Source organism: Rattus norvegicus, chromosome 11 (genome assembly GCF_036323735.1).
Source record: "Rattus norvegicus strain BN/NHsdMcwi chromosome 11, GRCr8, whole genome shotgun sequence".
In the NCBI taxonomy this organism is placed as follows: domain Eukaryota; kingdom Metazoa; phylum Chordata; class Mammalia; order Rodentia; family Muridae; genus Rattus; species Rattus norvegicus.
The window spans coordinates 65,714,034-65,731,384 of NC_086029.1; the positions used below are offsets into that span (position 1 = coordinate 65,714,034).

The 17,351-nt window shown below is 39.0% G+C and overlaps 1 protein-coding gene across 1 annotated transcript in view; it reads right to left on the minus strand.

Annotated features, from left to right (window-relative positions):
• Positions 1 to 17,351, minus strand: part of Morc1 (MORC family CW-type zinc finger 1) — a 205,472-nt gene that overhangs the window by 72,248 nt on the left and 115,873 nt on the right. Inside the window, exon 15 of the mRNA NM_001172090.1 lies at positions 764 to 892. Coding sequence (NP_001165561.1) covers positions 764 to 892 — 129 coding nt within the window. The remainder of the gene's footprint in view (positions 1 to 763; positions 893 to 17,351) is intronic.

Consider the following 17,351-nt stretch of genomic DNA (forward strand, 5'->3'; position numbering starts at 1 on the left):
GTAAATAAAAAATATCCAACTTTAAAAAAAAGGGAAAAAATGATGTAGAACTCTCAGCTCTTCCAGCACCACGTCTTCCTGCATGCTGCCATGCTTCCTGCCATGTGATAATGGACTACACCTCTGAAACTGTAAGCTAGTCCCGATTAATGGGTTTTTATTATAAATATTGCCTTAATCATGGTACCTCTTCACAGCAATAAAACCCAAACTAAGACAACCTCCCATTGTTTATCAAAAAACCTTGGCTTTGAATTCAAGACACATAAAGGCATTTACCGGAGAAAATATTCCTACCTTTCCTCATTTACTCACCCTCACTTACTTTGTTATTAAGATTACAGAATTCCTATTAGCCTTAGACACAATGTTACACCTTAAATGTAAGAAAGTTTTACATATTAAAAATAGAAAAGTGGTTGTTTCTAGTGTTCTATCACAAGTATTTTTAAGGTATATATCTGATATCAACCATCTTATCCATGTTCTGAAATCCAATCATAGCAGCTTTCTCATATGCTGTGTCATAAAATCTCGCCTACATTTTCACACACCACTCTTCTTCACCCCATGCTCAAAAACTCCTTGCCTCAAATCCTTCACATACCCCATTTCCCCTCTATTGTACTGATTTTAAACTCTTGCCTAGACAGTAACTCCTTAGAAGCAAACTCCAATTTTTACCCTGTGTTGTTTTCTTAGCACCATGACTTGAATATTAAGGAAATCATAAATATTTGCCAGTTTGGCATTCAGCACTCACCACACTGTAGGATGAATGGGATAGCCATGGCTTGTCTCCTTCGCCATTGCAGAGCCTCTAAAGAGCTGTCTGTGTCTTTGCTATGCTGGTCTTCGAATTTGTTCCAAAACAGTGTTAGGTTTCTATTACCTAAAGGGGAAGAAACAGACAATGTAAAGACAAAATAAGTAAGTTAACACAGTCAAGGTGATTAGCAAAGGAACGTTTCATATAAGTACATATACAGTATAATTTCAACCGTGTAGAAACCAAAACACAAATAAGAAATTGATGTATTGTTATCTCTTTGGTATTTATAGGCGGAATATGTTTACTGATTTAAATGCTTTTGCGTTTTCAGATCACACACAGTAATGAGTACCATCTTCACAATGAAACCAAAGACAACAGCAGTTATAAAAAGTTACACTTTTATTGTTGCAATAAAGCACAGTGACATTTAAAGTATTATTCTTAAATATTCCCAGGAAGAGATATGCTAATTAATGTGTATAGGCCATTTTTAAAATTATTGCCCCAAATATTTATCATTCCTATCACACAGACTTGTCTTGGGCCCACATATCATCTCTGGTTCTGGTTTCTTCCTGGCCTGTGTTTTATGTTCCACTTTAACCCCAAGTTCTATGACCTTCTTTGCTTAGAAATAGCACTCATCCCAGATGCACTGGAATTTCTTTAGAAAGCTATATTCTTATCCTTTGATCTAGAAATTGAACAATTGTGAATAAACTACAGTATTATTAGAATAGCAAAACTTTGGAAATAACATAAAAGCTTATGGGTAACGGATAAATTCCATATTCAAGCAGTGAAAGGACCCTAGGCACCTGGAAGAGGTTGCAGGAACACGTAAATGCAGTGTCTTACTAGGATCTACAAAACACGGCTTTTATTTTTAAAAGATACAAGGCACCACCAGAATATAATGTTTTTGTAACTTACAAAATGTGTGCTCATATAATAACAGGTTGGAAATACTTTACTAGAAGTATGAAAAAAGAAAATTTTATTTTTGAACATTATAAAAATCTATTTTTTATGAGTATGGATGCTTTGCTCACACATATGCTTGTGTACCATGTGTGCCTCATGCCCACAGAAGACAGAAAAGATGTTGAATCCCCTGGAACCAGAATTACAGATGGCATAAAATTCTATGTGGGTCCTAGGAATAAAACCCCAGTCTTCTGCAGGGGCAGAGTGCGTTTAACCCACTGACCCCTCTCTCCAACCCCCCAAATAAGGTTTTAATAGTAAATATCTTTAGAGAAAAAAAATTAAAAAGCTAAGGAAGATACTTTTACTTTTTGTGAATACTTTTTAATATTTACATGGCCATGCAGGTACTATTTTTAAAATGATCTTAAATAAAACACATGAACCATGTCTTCCTATTTCACATAATATGGCAACCATGAACTGCCTGGCCATGTGGCTATCGAACTTCTGAAATATATCCATAGAGAACACCATCACCAATATTCACATTCCCAAAAGTGTATTCTGAAGTATGAACCCTAGAGATACTAGAAATAAGGCCATTCTACACTTGCTTAATTTTAAAACAAGCAGACCAAAAGTCAGTCTTTGAAACAGACTTTCTCCATGAGCTAGACCACTAAAAGGAACTCACAGATCCCTCAATTCCTGTGTTGATTCTTCACTAAATTTTTACTTACTCTCTCAACCAAATCCTCCTTAGGCATGGGGCTGGTAAACTTTCCACCCAGACTCAGCTTCTGCCTACTGCTTACTATCTGGCCTTGGAATTTCTGCCTAGCTGAGGATGACTAAGGTGGTTGGAATGAAAATGGTCCCTGTAGGCTCATGCAATTGAATGCTTGGTCATCAGTATGTGTCAATATTTGTGAAGGATTGGGAGGTGTGGCAAGGTCAGAGGAAGGATGTCACTGGAAGTGGCCTTTGAGGTTTCAAAATCTCAAGTCAGGCCCAATCCCTCCCTCCCTCCTTCCTATCCTCCCTTTGTCTGTCTCTCTCTGACTCTCTCTCTCTCTCTCTCTCTCTCTCTCTCTCTCTCTCTCTCTCTCTCCCCTGTGTGTGTGTCTGTCTGTCTGTCTGTCTCTCTCCTCTCTCTCTCTCTCTCTCTCTCTCTCTCTCTCTCTCTCTCTCCCTCTCCCTCTCTCTGTCTCTGTCTCTCCTTCTTCCTATCTCTCCCTGCTGCTTGCAGATCTGGATGTAGAATTCTCAGCTACCTTTCCAGTATCATACCTGTCTGTGTGCCACCATGCTTCCCACCATGATGATAATGGGCTACACCTCTGAAACTATAAGTGAGCCCCCAATTATAAATGTCTTTTATAAATGTTGCCTCCTTGGTCATGTGTATGTTTGGCAACAGAAAACTGACTACGACAATGATATTGAATTTCTGATCCCACTGTCTCATTTCTTAGTAAATGAGCTTGGTTTATGTGGTTCTGGAGGGTGCACCAAACTCATCAGGTGATGTGAGACACACTATGAACTTAGTACTCTATAATACACACTTTACCAACTGAGCTCGTAGCCATGTTATTTGGTCATGGTCCACCTCATCCTCCACTTCTCTAGATCCTTAAGGATTGTTCTCTTGAATCTGAAGTGGCTCATGAGAGTTGCTTCTCTGATTTTCATGCTAACTATTTTATCTTTCCTATCTCAGGGGTGTTCTATAGATTTTAAAGACATAGAATACACACTGGCTCTGATATATATTATTTGCAAAATTTTGGGCAAACTGCTAGGTTTTCGTATCCATCCATGAATGTTGGATAGGCAACATGGTTCAGTAGGCAAATGTGCTTGATGCCAAATCTGACAACATGAGTTTGATCCCAGGAGATGCACAAGGCAGAAGGAGAGAAATACACCTCACTGTATATCCTTGAACCTCTACATGTGCACCAGATATAAATAAAATAAACAAATGTAAGAAAAATAATTAAAAACTCTAGTGATAGCACGTGCTGGTGAAGATACAAAGCGAGGAGAACACCCCTTATAGCTGGTGGGAGTGCAAATTTGTACAACCACTTTGGAAATCAATTTGATGATTTCTCAGAAAACTGGGAATGTAGGGAGCAATGCCCTTAAAACCCTCCATTATTGATGCTAATATTATAGTTAGATTTAGGTATGACTGGGTTCATGGAAGATCCCCAGACAGCTGTAGAAGATGAATACAAATCTGGTGGTCAGGTTGCCTAATGATATGACAAACTTGTGGTGGTCAGGATGACTAATGATATGACAAACTTGTGACCTTTCTGAGAAACCAACACCCTGTTGATCAGCTGACCACAAGAGTACTTTGTCCTTGGCTTGTGTAGATGTTTCCCACTTCCCCCCTCCCTCTGTTACCCCTGCTATGGTATAAATTCAGCCTTCGGAAAAAATAAAATTGTTGCCTTGATCAGACTATTGTCTTGTCGTCCTTTTTCATGTTTCTTGTCCCCCATTCTCTTCCAGGTACCCTCTTCACCCTCTTTGACTGTCCTGCAGGACAGAACATGGGAACAACTCTACCTCAAGATACACTCCTGGGCATATACCACAAAAATACCCAACTATACCACAGGGACACTTGCTCAAGGACACTGCTTTACTCATAGTAGCCAGAAACTAGAAACAAACTAGATGTCCCTCAACAGAAGAATGGACACAGAAAATGTGGTACATCTCCACAATGGAACACTACTCAGCTATTAAAAATAAAGACACCATGAATGTTGCAGGCAAATGAATGGAACTTGAAAACACAATCCTGAGTGATGTAACCCAGAGGTAGAAAGACATTCATGATCATGGACGGAGCTGGAAACAATCATTCTAAGAGAGGCAACTCAAACCCAGGAAAATCAACATTGCATGTTCTCACTCTCTCAAAACAAGAGAAAAATAATAAACTATATTATGAAAAGTAACTTGCCTTACAGGATTAATATAAAGATGAAATGTGAGATACACTAAAACAAAGAACAAAAGGATTCTAGGACTAGAGAGTAGGGTGCTCTCAAACCTGTTTTACCATCTAGGCAGAAATGTCACTGGCTGAATCTGTTGAATGTAACTACTTTGGAACTTTGGAGCCGATCAGAGGATTTCAAAGCCAGTTCAGCTCCTAGCCAGTACTCCCTACCCATCCTATCCACTTTAACCCTATGACAGAAAGATGTGCTTGGGTCCCTGGAAAAGCTGGTACACACTTTGAGAACTCAGACTAAGATAGAGTTTACCAATAACTACTTTCCCAGTACCAGTGATCCCTGCTATAACTGGTGCTCATTACCTAAAGGTGCAGAAGAAGAAATAGGACCACTGATGTCACAGATCTCCGTCAATGCCACAAGCTCTGTCTCCATTTGTTACAGTGACTTCTAGGAAATGTGAGGAACTGATACCTTTTTCCTCTAAACCTTTTATGTTTCTGTGATCTTTTGTGAGCTATGTTTGGCAAGCTAGACAAAAGCAACAATCTGTACAAGAGAAATTTAAGTGACCAGAAGATAGCAGAAGATCAAAAAATGCTGGAGAAGACTTAAGTTTACATCTCACACTGATCCTCTGCCCAGAGACCTCCTTACAACAGTAAAACCCAAAATAAAACACAAGAGGTGGCAAAGGTCAGACTCAATCTCCAGAGTTACAGCACCGTCAGATTCCAACATGTAGTTTTCAAGAACAATATCCTAAGGCATATAAGGCAAAAGGAAAACTAAGCCAACAGAAGCTCTCCTTAGAAAAACATGTACAAAAACTTTAGTGCAAATTCAAAAAGAGAAAAAAAGATCAAGAAAATGATGTAGAAACAAACATACCAGAGAAACATGAAAATTAGTAAGAGGCAGAAAAGAATTCTTGAGTATAGCCATCCTCTAACTGAAATGGACAGTTTCCTGAGGTGTTCAAGTGAAGATTCTAGCAGGAGCGAGAGAGAGGCAGTGAAGTTGAAGATGCAATAATGGAGTTTATATGTATGTGAGGAGCAGAGAGAAAAATAATCAGAAGAAAGTGAACCGAGCTTTTGAGGCCAGAATAACCCCACCAACTGGACCAACATACATGCCGTCAAAGGTCTAGAATGGGGGTTAGGAAGATGGCTCAGCTGGTAAAGTGATGCTGTGCAAGCATGAGGATCTGAGTTCAAATTCTCCACTTCCACTTACAAAGCTGAGCGTAGACGTATATTCCTGTGATCAGCACCGGGGAGGAAGATACAAGAAGATCCCTGGGTTTGCTGACTGGCAGGCTAGCCCAGTGAGCTCCAGGTTCAGTGATAGACTTCATTATCAAAGCTAAGGTCATTTAAATAAATAATGACTGAATTTTCCACATATTTGATTAAAGGCATTAATAAAAATATATCTAATGACATGTAACAATATTTATCATGATCAAGCTGTTAAAAGCCAAATGTGTGTGTGTGTGTGTGTGTGTGTGTGTGTGTGTGTTAAATACACATGATGGTGTTTAATGAAAATAGATTTGTTTTCATATAATATAGTCTGATGATAGTTTTCCTCTCCCAATGTCTCTCACATCTACCCTACCTTCCCCAACCATCTAACTCCAAGCCCTTTCTTTCTCTCTTTAGAGAATAAAAACACAAATTAAATAAACAGACCAGAATTATTTTAAAAAAGCAAAAGCACAATAAACACACACACTCACACACACACACACACACACACACACACACACACATACACACACACACAGCAATGTTACTACAGTAAAGTGGCTACATATCCAAGTTAGAATGTCCTAATTTTAGTGCACTAAATATGATACATACAAAGAAAATGGCTAAAGAATACACGTAACAGAAAAAGAGACATGAAGTGAGGAAAGTTAGTGCCTGCCTATAATGCCAGGACTCTGAAGACGGAGGCGACATCCCAAGCCTGGGACCAGGCTGCGCTGCATAATGAAAAATAAATGAGGAAGGCACTTAAGTGCATCATTACAATAATCAGACAGACACAGTGGAGGAAAGTAAAGCAAGAAACATGGGACAAACAGAAAGCTGTAAGGCATCCAGAAAACAATCAGCACAGGGACCACAGCCCCCTTTATCAGAGGTTCCTTTAGTGTAGAATAGGATGTAGTCTCCATTCAAAAGACACGTGGTAGAGCGAATTAAAAATATGATTTCTGTATGTGCTGTCCAGATGCAAATTAGCTGCAAATGACACAAAAAAGAACAATATCTCTTTTGATACCAAATAAAAGTATAAGAAGTAATTTTTTTTGGAAAAAAAAAAGAACACAATAGAGCAAGCCTGGCTATGCAAACATTAAACAAAATGAATTTTCAACCAAACCTGGTCACAAGAGACAAAATGAAGACTCTTAAATATTAATAAAAGGTTCAGAAGAGCAAGAGGATAAAATGATTACAAACCGATGCACCTAACATAATAAGCTAAAGAAAAACAGGAAGCCAACCAGCAAAATTCAAATAAAAACAGATTTACAAAAGAGGCTGAATACTTCATTCTTAACACAGTTTTTTATGGCACTTACATGATTCAGTTTTAGAAAGCAATAAGTATATAGAAAATTATTCATTTCATCTATGTTTCCCAAATTTTTGGTATACTGTTGTTCATAATAGACTCTAATGATGCTTTCTGTTTTGTATCACTGGTTGTAATGTTTTCTCCATTCTTTCTCTTCTGGGGTCTTCTTTTTCTCTTACGCTAACTAGAAGCTTGCCTGTATACCATTTATCAGTCCATTCCTTTTAAAGAGCAGGTGGAAAATGAGGTAAGAAGACAACAATATATGTTATAATGAACAAACCTGATCCTAAAATTAAGTCTCAAGAGCCTTAAGAAGATAGAGCCACACACAGCCATGTTCACACTGCTGCTGTGTGCAAGCAGTAAGAACCCATTGCCACGACCTCTTTGTCGGCGCTAATGGAACAAATTTAAATAGAAATATCATACAAGAGAAACTGCAAGGGAGGTAGACATCAGTGCTAAAATTATCCTCAAAAATAAAAAACACAGGAAGAGACAGACTCAGTAGTCTGTTCTCTCTACCTGTGTGAGTTCAGAGCAGAGGCACAGAGCGTACAACTAGGTGGCAGCAATCTAGAAACCAGAAGCTGCCTTCAGGTGAATGCCATCTTACTACATCTTGTCAGTTGACTCTCCGGCCGCTAACACTGCTGGGAAACAGCTTTCTCTTGTTGTAGCCATCTAAGATCTATTTTTATGGCAGCCAAAGCAAATGGCTGTGTAATTCCCTCTAACTCCAGACATCCAGCTGCCCTTGCTTCCCTCAACTGCAAAAAATTTTCAGATATCATAGTGTATTCTCTGCCCTTCCTGACCTCTAGAATCAGCTTTCTCAAGTGCACCACCAGGAATATGGTTTAAATAATACAGCTTAGAGCTGGGTTGGGCCCTCCTCACACCTATAATTCTAGCACTCAGCATGCTGAGGCAAGAGGATGGCTATTTGTTTGAGGACAGCCTAGATCACAGTGAGTTTCACTGCAACCTACTTTAAAAGTATGTGACCATATCTCAAAAACAAACAAACCAATGGGGTAGGTCCTTGCTTTTCCATTTTCTTTCCCATTGCTGTGATAAAGGACCATGACCAAATCAATGTTAGGGAGAAAGGGTTTGTTTTAACTCATAGTCTGAGGTACTGTCCAGCATGCAGAGAAGACAAGGAAGCAAGGGCTTGAAACAGCCACTCAGAGTGAGTTGAAGCCCAGCCTAGTTGACACAGTAAGTTCCAGGCCAGCCGTGGCTACAGAGTGAGGCTATAAAATTTTTTTAAGTTAAAGATGGCAATTGTTTAAGAAAAGGTGTAGAAAGGAGGAAGCCTTGAACATTGTTGGTAGGAATGAATGTTCATAGAGCCAATACAAAAAATAAGAGAGGTGGCTTGAAAAAAATAAAAATAGAACTATGATATTATCTTAAAACATCACTTCAAAGTGTGTGTATATCCAAAGGAAGTGAATTCAGTATGTAGAATAATCATCTCCATTCACACGTTCATTACAACATTATTCAATAAATAGGTATGACATGGAATCAATCTAAATGTTGGATAAATGGTTTGAAACACACAATAAATATACACATTTGGCATTGAAAAGGAAGCAAATCCTGCCACTCACAATAGCGCCTATGCACATTGAGGTCATTAAGACAAAACAAAAAAAAAAACCCCTGAAAGATAGATGTCACATGGTCTCACTTATAAGTAGATCCCTAAAAATTGAGTTCATGGGAACACAGTGTAGAATAACAGTTGTGAGAGGCTTAGGGAGAAAGCTGGGGAAGATGTTCATTAAAGGACACAAAATTTCAGTCATGAGGAATATGTTCAAGAGGTCTACTGCACACCATGGTGAATGTCATTAATAACAACAGAATTCAGAACTTCAAAGGAAGGAATTTGTACACCTGTACACAGAAGCGTCTTTCACAAGAGATCCGATGTGGAAGAAACGCAAGTGTCTAGGACAGATAGGTGAGAAATCAAAATACAGCCTATACATAAGGATACAGTTATACAAAAGGATGTGTACTCCAGCACATGCTTCAACATACATGAAAAGCTTACAGCTATAACTAAGTAAAATAAATAAATCACAAAAGACAAATGCCTTTATGTTGGATACTGAGTCAAACCCACAGAAAGACTGAAGATAGGGGGTGGGAGTGGAAACAACTTACTGCTTCATGAAAGATGACTTTCAGTCTTAGATCAAAAGAGCTTGGAAATAGAAACAGATGGCAGAGACAGCCACGTACAATTGTGTACTTAATGATACCAGCTTGTATATAAAAATGGTAAAGATGCTAAGTGTTGTTTTATACGTGTAAAAATGTATAAAATGTAAAAGGGAGGAATATAAGAGATTTACGGTCATACATGTTGCAGCTGTACTGCATCTGTCATCTCCTTAAATGTCACTTTCCCTTAACTACCATTCTCTCTCTCTCTCTCTCTCTCTCTCTCTCTCTCTTTAGTATAGATCTTTAGTATAGAATAGTTTATTCAGGGCGTGGGGAGGGGAGTTAGGAGTTGGTAGGGGCAGAGAAAGAGAGAGAGAAATAGAAGAGTAGAGGCTGGCCAAAAACACGTGGAGAGAAGGGACAAAAGGGAAAGAGGGTGTGAGAACAAGAGAGAGAGGTACCATTCTCACAGGAAAGCTGTGCTTTAGAACTCAGCATGGCTTTAGCGAGGAGCTTAGCAGTCTGCAGCCATGTGACTACTGTTACTCCTGACAAGACACTTCATTAACCTGTGTGAGATAAAACGAAAGTGAAATAAGGCCTCTGCCAGAACACATTAGCAAAGACAGCTAATGTAATGGAGCTAACTGGCAAGATGAACATCCACGGTTATCTCCAACACAAACACCGTAAGACTGGGAAAAGCAGGAGGTTGGTAACCACACAGAACACAGCCTGGGCGATGGTCTCCTCCCTGCTCTGAGATCACACCACCTGTCACCATTTAACACCTTGTATCTTTCACCTTCTGCCTCTGTTCTCCAGTAGATGATGAAATCTTAGAAGACATTGGCCGTGCATAGTACCATGGCTGTAGTACCTGACATCGAGAGCTGAATATTTTCTTTTTTAAAGATCTGCTTGATTTGTTCAGATTATTGAATATATAGTTAAACAACTGAAGTCCACCTTCCTTAACTGTTTTCTAAGGTATTGCATAATACTGAGGAACTACTGATTAAAGGCGAAATGGAAATTTCACTAGCCCAGACATCTGAAAGACCACACTGAATAAAAGACACAGGAATATACAAGACTGAAGGTATCAGGAGAGTGAGATAACTCAGCAATAAAGGAGCCTGAGTTTGATTTCAGGGGCCCATGTTGTAGAAAGAGAGAACCGGCTCCAAAAATTTATCCCTGACCTCCACTTGTGTGCCATGGCCTGCCCTGGTCTATACAAACACAAGGAAGAGATCAAGGTAAAGAAATCAAGGGGTGTCTGCAGAGTTAGAAACAGCTCTCACTAACGCCTGATGCAAACTCTATTTTCAATACACAAAAGAATCTTAACATGAACAACTTGTATCTGCGCCAGTCACGGTATCAGAACGTATCTGCTGTGGGCTGGATTCTGGAGATGAGAAAACGTCCTCGTAAGCAAGAAGGGCAGACAGATAGCTAGGAGAGGAAGCACATCTCGGCTTCATTCTTTAATGTCTCATATAGTCCACAGGGATTGGTGCAGCTATTCCAACTGGTTTCTCTTCAAAATCCATGTATTCCATAACGATCATGATGATTGACAGTAAATGGTGCATATGTCCTGACATTTTCAAACTATAATGCAGGAAGCAGACTCAGAATCTGCACTCATAAAAATTCTTGTCTATCCTAGTCTGGCAAGAAATAAAATCAGTAATAATGATACTTCGACTTTAGTTTTAGTTTTGACCTTCAGAAATAGAGTGGTATACAGTAATGGATATTTAAATACACGGATTACTAACAGATACCGATGTTTGTGCAATTTAATTAAAGTGATACATTTTCCCTTTTCCATGTTAACTCTGAGGCCCAAAGTGAAGTTTCAGGACTTAAAAAGTAATTCATTTTTCAGACTATATTTTAATGTTTCCAGTCACCAATGAAGTAAGCCATGGAAATGATCCACAACCAATTGTCTATGACATTTTTATGACTTTAGCATCTCTAGACTCGACTGATTCAAAACTTCCATTTATTTCTGTGAAGAATAAAAGGCCAAAAGCTCACAGCTAACACTCAGAATTAGAACAGAATATGTAACTGGAGATTTGGGTTTAAAGACTCCATCAGTTCATTACTTTAACAGGATAATCTAAGATTGATGCACATTGAATTGAAGTCTCACTCTCTACAACAGAGATCTGTGAGAAAAACTCTGAACAGTAAATTTACTGTTAGGAATGTGTAGAATATTTTATTCAGAACTATTCCAAATGGCAGAACTATAATGGTTTCATCACTGTAATTTTCAGGAGAGTTTTAAAACCTGCAATAATTTGGAAAAGTATTTTTTATTCTCCTGATAAATGATCCTCTTGGAAGCTTCCTGGAAGCTTCTAGCCTCTATACAATCTAATCTGGGCCTAGAATATTTTCAGCCTCTGGGACTTACTGCTAAATAAATTCATCCCTTTCCAGTTCTTTCTGATCTCTTGCTGGCTGGTTCAACTCAGCTGTTCTGGCTTAAACTCCTCTCCAAGCTGACTGATTCAACCTGGCTTCTTTCAGCTTCTCCTTAATTGCTCTTCTCTGTCTCTTACTAACTTTGGCAATGTGTTTTAATCTCTGGCTCCTTCTCATTCTCTGGCTCTCTGTCTTCACCTATGTTAGCTCGTTCTCTCTCTGCAACCTGTCTCTGTATAACTGTTCCAGTAAAGCTGCCCCCTTTCTCCCTCTGCCCTGCTCTCTGTAACTGTCCTGGTAAAACTGCCTATTTTTCTTTCTTCCCTGCACTGCCACATAAGTAGTTTCCCTTTCCTCTCTGTTCTCATGAGAGTTGAGCATATCTTATTCTGTCAAATCTTCCTCTGATGTGTCACTTTGTCTGCCACTCAATTAGACATGACTTTCAAACATGGGTGCTTCCTTATACAAGGTAACTTTACCTTCATTGTTTGGGGTTAAAGGTGTATGCTAAAGCTTATCTGTTTTCCAGCCAATGATATTAAAGTTATTTGCTAAGGGATGGGCCACAACAGAACTAGAAACAGATTTTGTTCAGTAAGTAACACAATATCTTGGCGTTCACAGTGTGATCAAATATTCTGCAACGATTATTTTATTGAAAAGTGTTGAAATCCAGTAACTTTAGGCCACCTCGCACAGTTAAATTTTGTCTATAAAAGAAATAAGGGAGATAAGAAAATGTTAACTCAGATGTGTGTGTTTGAAATGCAGTTGAATGAAATCATCGGAATGAAATCCATTATTAGATATAGTTAATACATGCTAATGAAAACATCAAAACTAGGAGAAATACGGTTGCAGCCTGGACATCAGCTAAGAAGAAAGTACAGTAGCATTCAGGGCATGAGCTGACGCAGAAGAGAACACCAATCAAAGTCAGCCTTCTTTTTCCCACTCCCTCCCTCACCAACAGCTAATAATCACTGCTCTACATTTAAACCAAGTCTCCAGATCCACCACGTATGAGAGAGAATACGTACTTGTGTACATCTGACTCAATTACTTTAAAATATCCTTCAGTTTTATTATTTTTCTGAAATGTACAAGATTTCATTTTTCTTTATGGCTGGATAATATTCAGGTGTGCTTCTTTACTGTGTTGTAAAGTCCACTCTTGTTCACTGCAGGGCACCTAGGACTCATCTTAGCTATTGTGAATGGTGCAGTGGACAGCACCAAGGTGTCTCTTCCTATGTTGGTTTCATTTTCTTGGGGTGAGTTCTCAGACAAGAGCTAGCAGGGTCAAATAGAAGTACTTTTAGTTTCTGAAGTCTCTCCATAATGCTCTTCCTAATGGTTGTACTAATGTTTATCACCTTGATCAATGACAATTCATTTACTCTCCACATCCCACCAGCATTCATTTCTTTAGTTTTGATAACAGCCATTCTGTTAAGTGTGACGACATTATTGCAGATTTTAGTTACACTTCCCTCATGACTAATAGAACTACATTGAACTTTGTAATATATTTACTGGCCACTTTATCTCTCCTTTTGAGAACCATTGCTGTCCCCATACTTCATTCCCATAGATGTTACTAGATCTAATTCTAGTCATATAATATTGGGTCCCCTGTGCTTTGAAGCCAATGTCAGAAAGTTGCTGTCTACACCGATGCCTTCATGCTTTCCTTGTGTAGTTTCACAGTTTCAGATCTGGATTACAGGTCTTTGATTCATTTTAAGTTGATTTGTGTACAGGGTGAGAGATCAGTGTCCTATTTTCTATCGGGTCTCAGCCTCACTTTCAGTAAAACCTTTGAGTGATTTTACACTTAACTTCTTGAACTGCGTGTTTGTATTTGAAATCTGTACCTTTCCATGTGCTGTGGAAGGCTAGCCACTCGATGACTGTTTTCCTTGCCGATGCCTGGGAATCCTGGCCCCAGTTGCAATCCATGCCATTGTGTTTAAGTAGGATAGAAAGAGCTATATACTCCATTAGGACAAATCTTCAAAAGAAATATAAGACAAAGTATGTTTCTTCTGCTTCGTCCTCTCCTTAGAAAGAAATTACTTTTCCCTTCTTTTAGAGGATGTATTTTTACTTAGCATTGTCACCACTTTCTTTGGACATATTCATCCCTGTCTCTAAAATAGGAAAATCAAAACCGTACATACCTAAGCTATGCATAATGGCACAGACCTATAAATCTTAGCACTCATACACCCAAAGCAAGAATATTCTGACTTTAAGACCAACCTGGGCTACATAAGCTCTGTTTTAAAACAGCAGTAGCAGCAGCCAACAACAGCAACATAAACTAAACTCCTAAATATAATTAGTTTCTTCTTATTGCTTTGATAAAATATGATGACCCAACATGGCTTTTAGAAGAATTTACTTTGGCTTATGGTTCCAGAGCATCCATAATGGCAACAGGAGCAAGGAGCTGAGACATCGCACCTCAACCACACCCAGGAAGCAAAGAGAACAAGAACTGGAAGTAAGGTGAAGCTCTAAGCTCTCAAAGCCCACCTAGTCTACTGATGTGCTTCTTCTAGCAAAGGTGAAACACCCAAAGGTACCTGTCCCCAACCGTACTACCAACTGGGCACTGAGTTTTCAAATACTGGAACCTATGAGGGCATTTTTCATGACAACAGCCACAGTGATCTAAAGCATCTTAGCATCTTGTTGTCTAATGGGTCTTGTCATGGGCTGTGTCAACTGAACCTGTCTCTCTTGTCCCTAGTTAGAAGGTTACTTCTTTGGCAGGACTTTCTTAACATTTTCTCGGACATATAGGAAATCTGATGAGTGATTTAATACTCTGAAAAAGTCCCCTCACCCAATTAGAAATAAATAACATCTTGAATGTAATTAACTATACCATACTGATCTCCCTGTATAAGCTGGGCTGGCTTTAAACTTCAGCATTACGGTGGAGACCACTGGTATAGAATATGATGTAGTATGCCATATGTAAATAGTCCAATGGTCACATTCGTGAAATGGATGAAAGAACAGTTGCTATCAAGCAGAGATACCTGGGTGATCTTTTAGCTTTGTTTTGTAGCAAAGGCAGCTGAAATTACTCATTTGACATGACTAAAAGCATAAGTAGCAAAATTAAAGTGCCTACAGTCCTTGTGATGAACATTAGATCTGTAATTGTTTAAGTCCAAGGTCTTTAGTTAAAACTTGATCTTCTTTTTGGAATTTTTGTCTGCTTTGAACCTGTGCAGGTCTTGTGAATGCGGTCACAGTTTCTGCCAGTTTGTATATCCATCAGTCCTGTTCAGTCCAGAAGATGCTGTCTCCTTGAACTCACTCAACACCTGTGGCTCTTAGTGTTTTTTAAAACTGGATATTTTATGTATTTACATTTCGAATGTTATCCCCTTTTCCAATTCCCCACTCTTCCATTCCCCCTCTCCCTGCTTGTATGAGGATGCTCCCCCTCCTACAAACCCACTTCAACCTGAACACCGTGGTATTCCCCTGGTATTGGGGAAACGAGCCCTCACAGGACCAAGGGCTTCTCCTCCTATTGGTGCCAGAAGGTGTTTTTGTTTCCTCTTCTGCATACATCCATGAGTCACAAGAGAAGAAGGGTTTTGATGAAGACATCATATATAGTGCTGAGTGCTCCAAGCTCTCTCACTGTCTGCACCTTGTCTGGTTGTGTGTTTCTATATTAACCATCATCTATGGCAAACAGAATCTTCTCTGGTGAGGGTTGAGCAATGTGTCATTAGGAGTTACTTTGCTGCTATGCTCATTTAGTGAAATAATAGTTGTTAGTTTTCCCCTAGTGCCCATAACCTATTCTAGTTTAGCAATGTCAGGCATGGGTTCCATCTCAAGGAGTGAGCCTTAAATCCAATTTTTTCAAAGTGGTTGGTTACTACCATAATATGTATGCCACTATTATACATTTTGCTGGCAGCTTGCTATTTTAGGTCACAGGGTTTGTAGCAGGGTAATAGTAATGATTATGTTTCTCCTCCAGTAGCATGTAGGGTAACTTCCAACACCATGAATGCTAATCAGTAGGGGTGAAGCTTCCAGCTCTATTTTTCCATGTTCCATGATATAAGTAAGTATATTATTTCGGCAACAGGGTCTTACTGTTAGGTTGCGAAGCCTTTTGCATTGGCAATATAGCCTGTAGTGTTTTGGTGTGTCTACAGGATCTCTTTGGCCAACAACCCAACCAGACATAACTTGTAATTTTAATTTTTATTCACCTGAAGTAATTGTCACCTCTAAGGCTTATTGCCTCGGGCTTTTCATCTAGACCTAGTTCTGGAAGGCTCTAGATGTTGTAAAAGCTTACCTAGGCCTAGAATGTTTTTAACCTCTGAGACTTGCTGCTGAATAAGCTTCCCCTTTCTTGTTCTTTCTTATCTCTGGTTGACTGGCTCAACCTCAGTTTTTCCATCTCAAATTTCTCTTCAATCTGACTGACACAGTTTGGTTTCTCTCTCTCTGTCTTGACTCTCCTGAATTGGTCTGCTTGGCCATGTATTCTAATCTTCTGATTGCTGCTCCTTCTCTGACTCATTCTGTCTTCACCTATGTCTAGCTTGTTCTTCTTTGCAACCTGTCTCTGTACAACTGTCCTAGAAAACCTGCTTCCTTCTGTCTCTGCACTGCCCCTAAGTAGCTCCCTTTTCCTCTCCTCATGAGAATATCCTATTCTGTCAAATATTTCTCTGATTCATCACTTTGTCACTCAGTTAGACATCACTTTCAAACATGGTGCTTTCTTCTACAAACTAGCATTACCTTCATTGTTTGAGATTAAAAGTCTGTACTAAGGGCATGTCTGGATTCCAGACAGAGAGATTAAAGATGTGTGCTAAGGGCTGAGTCACACCATAACTAGAAACAGGGTTTTTCAGTAAATAACACATTCCCAGGGTTCACAGTGCAATCAAATATCTTGCAGCAGTAACCCATTTCTGGTGTTAAGGATTTGATTTGGGAGCATAAGATTGAGGATGGTTCACCAGTACATGATCTCTTGTAGGCCACAGACTGCCACTTTACAAAAACAAAATCAAATCCAGCATAGATGAGCATAGCAAACAGAAACATAGTGAGCAAATGCTATACTCTAATAAATCACAAGACAACAAAAGCAGCTCCACCTAGAAAATACTGCAAGGATAAAGGGGAAGAAAAGGATGTGGGATGGAGAAGAGTCCTAAGGCCTATATTAAGATAGGAAATAATTTATAAATATGAATAGCATATTAGACAATTTATCATACAGAAGAAGTGTTGACAAAAATGCGGGTATGATATTTGCATTTAAAGGGCACTTGCTTTCAGAAATGCATGCTAAAGTACTCATGGATATAATTACAGAATTTACAGAACTGTGCCTTTCACAAGCCAAGTGGTGC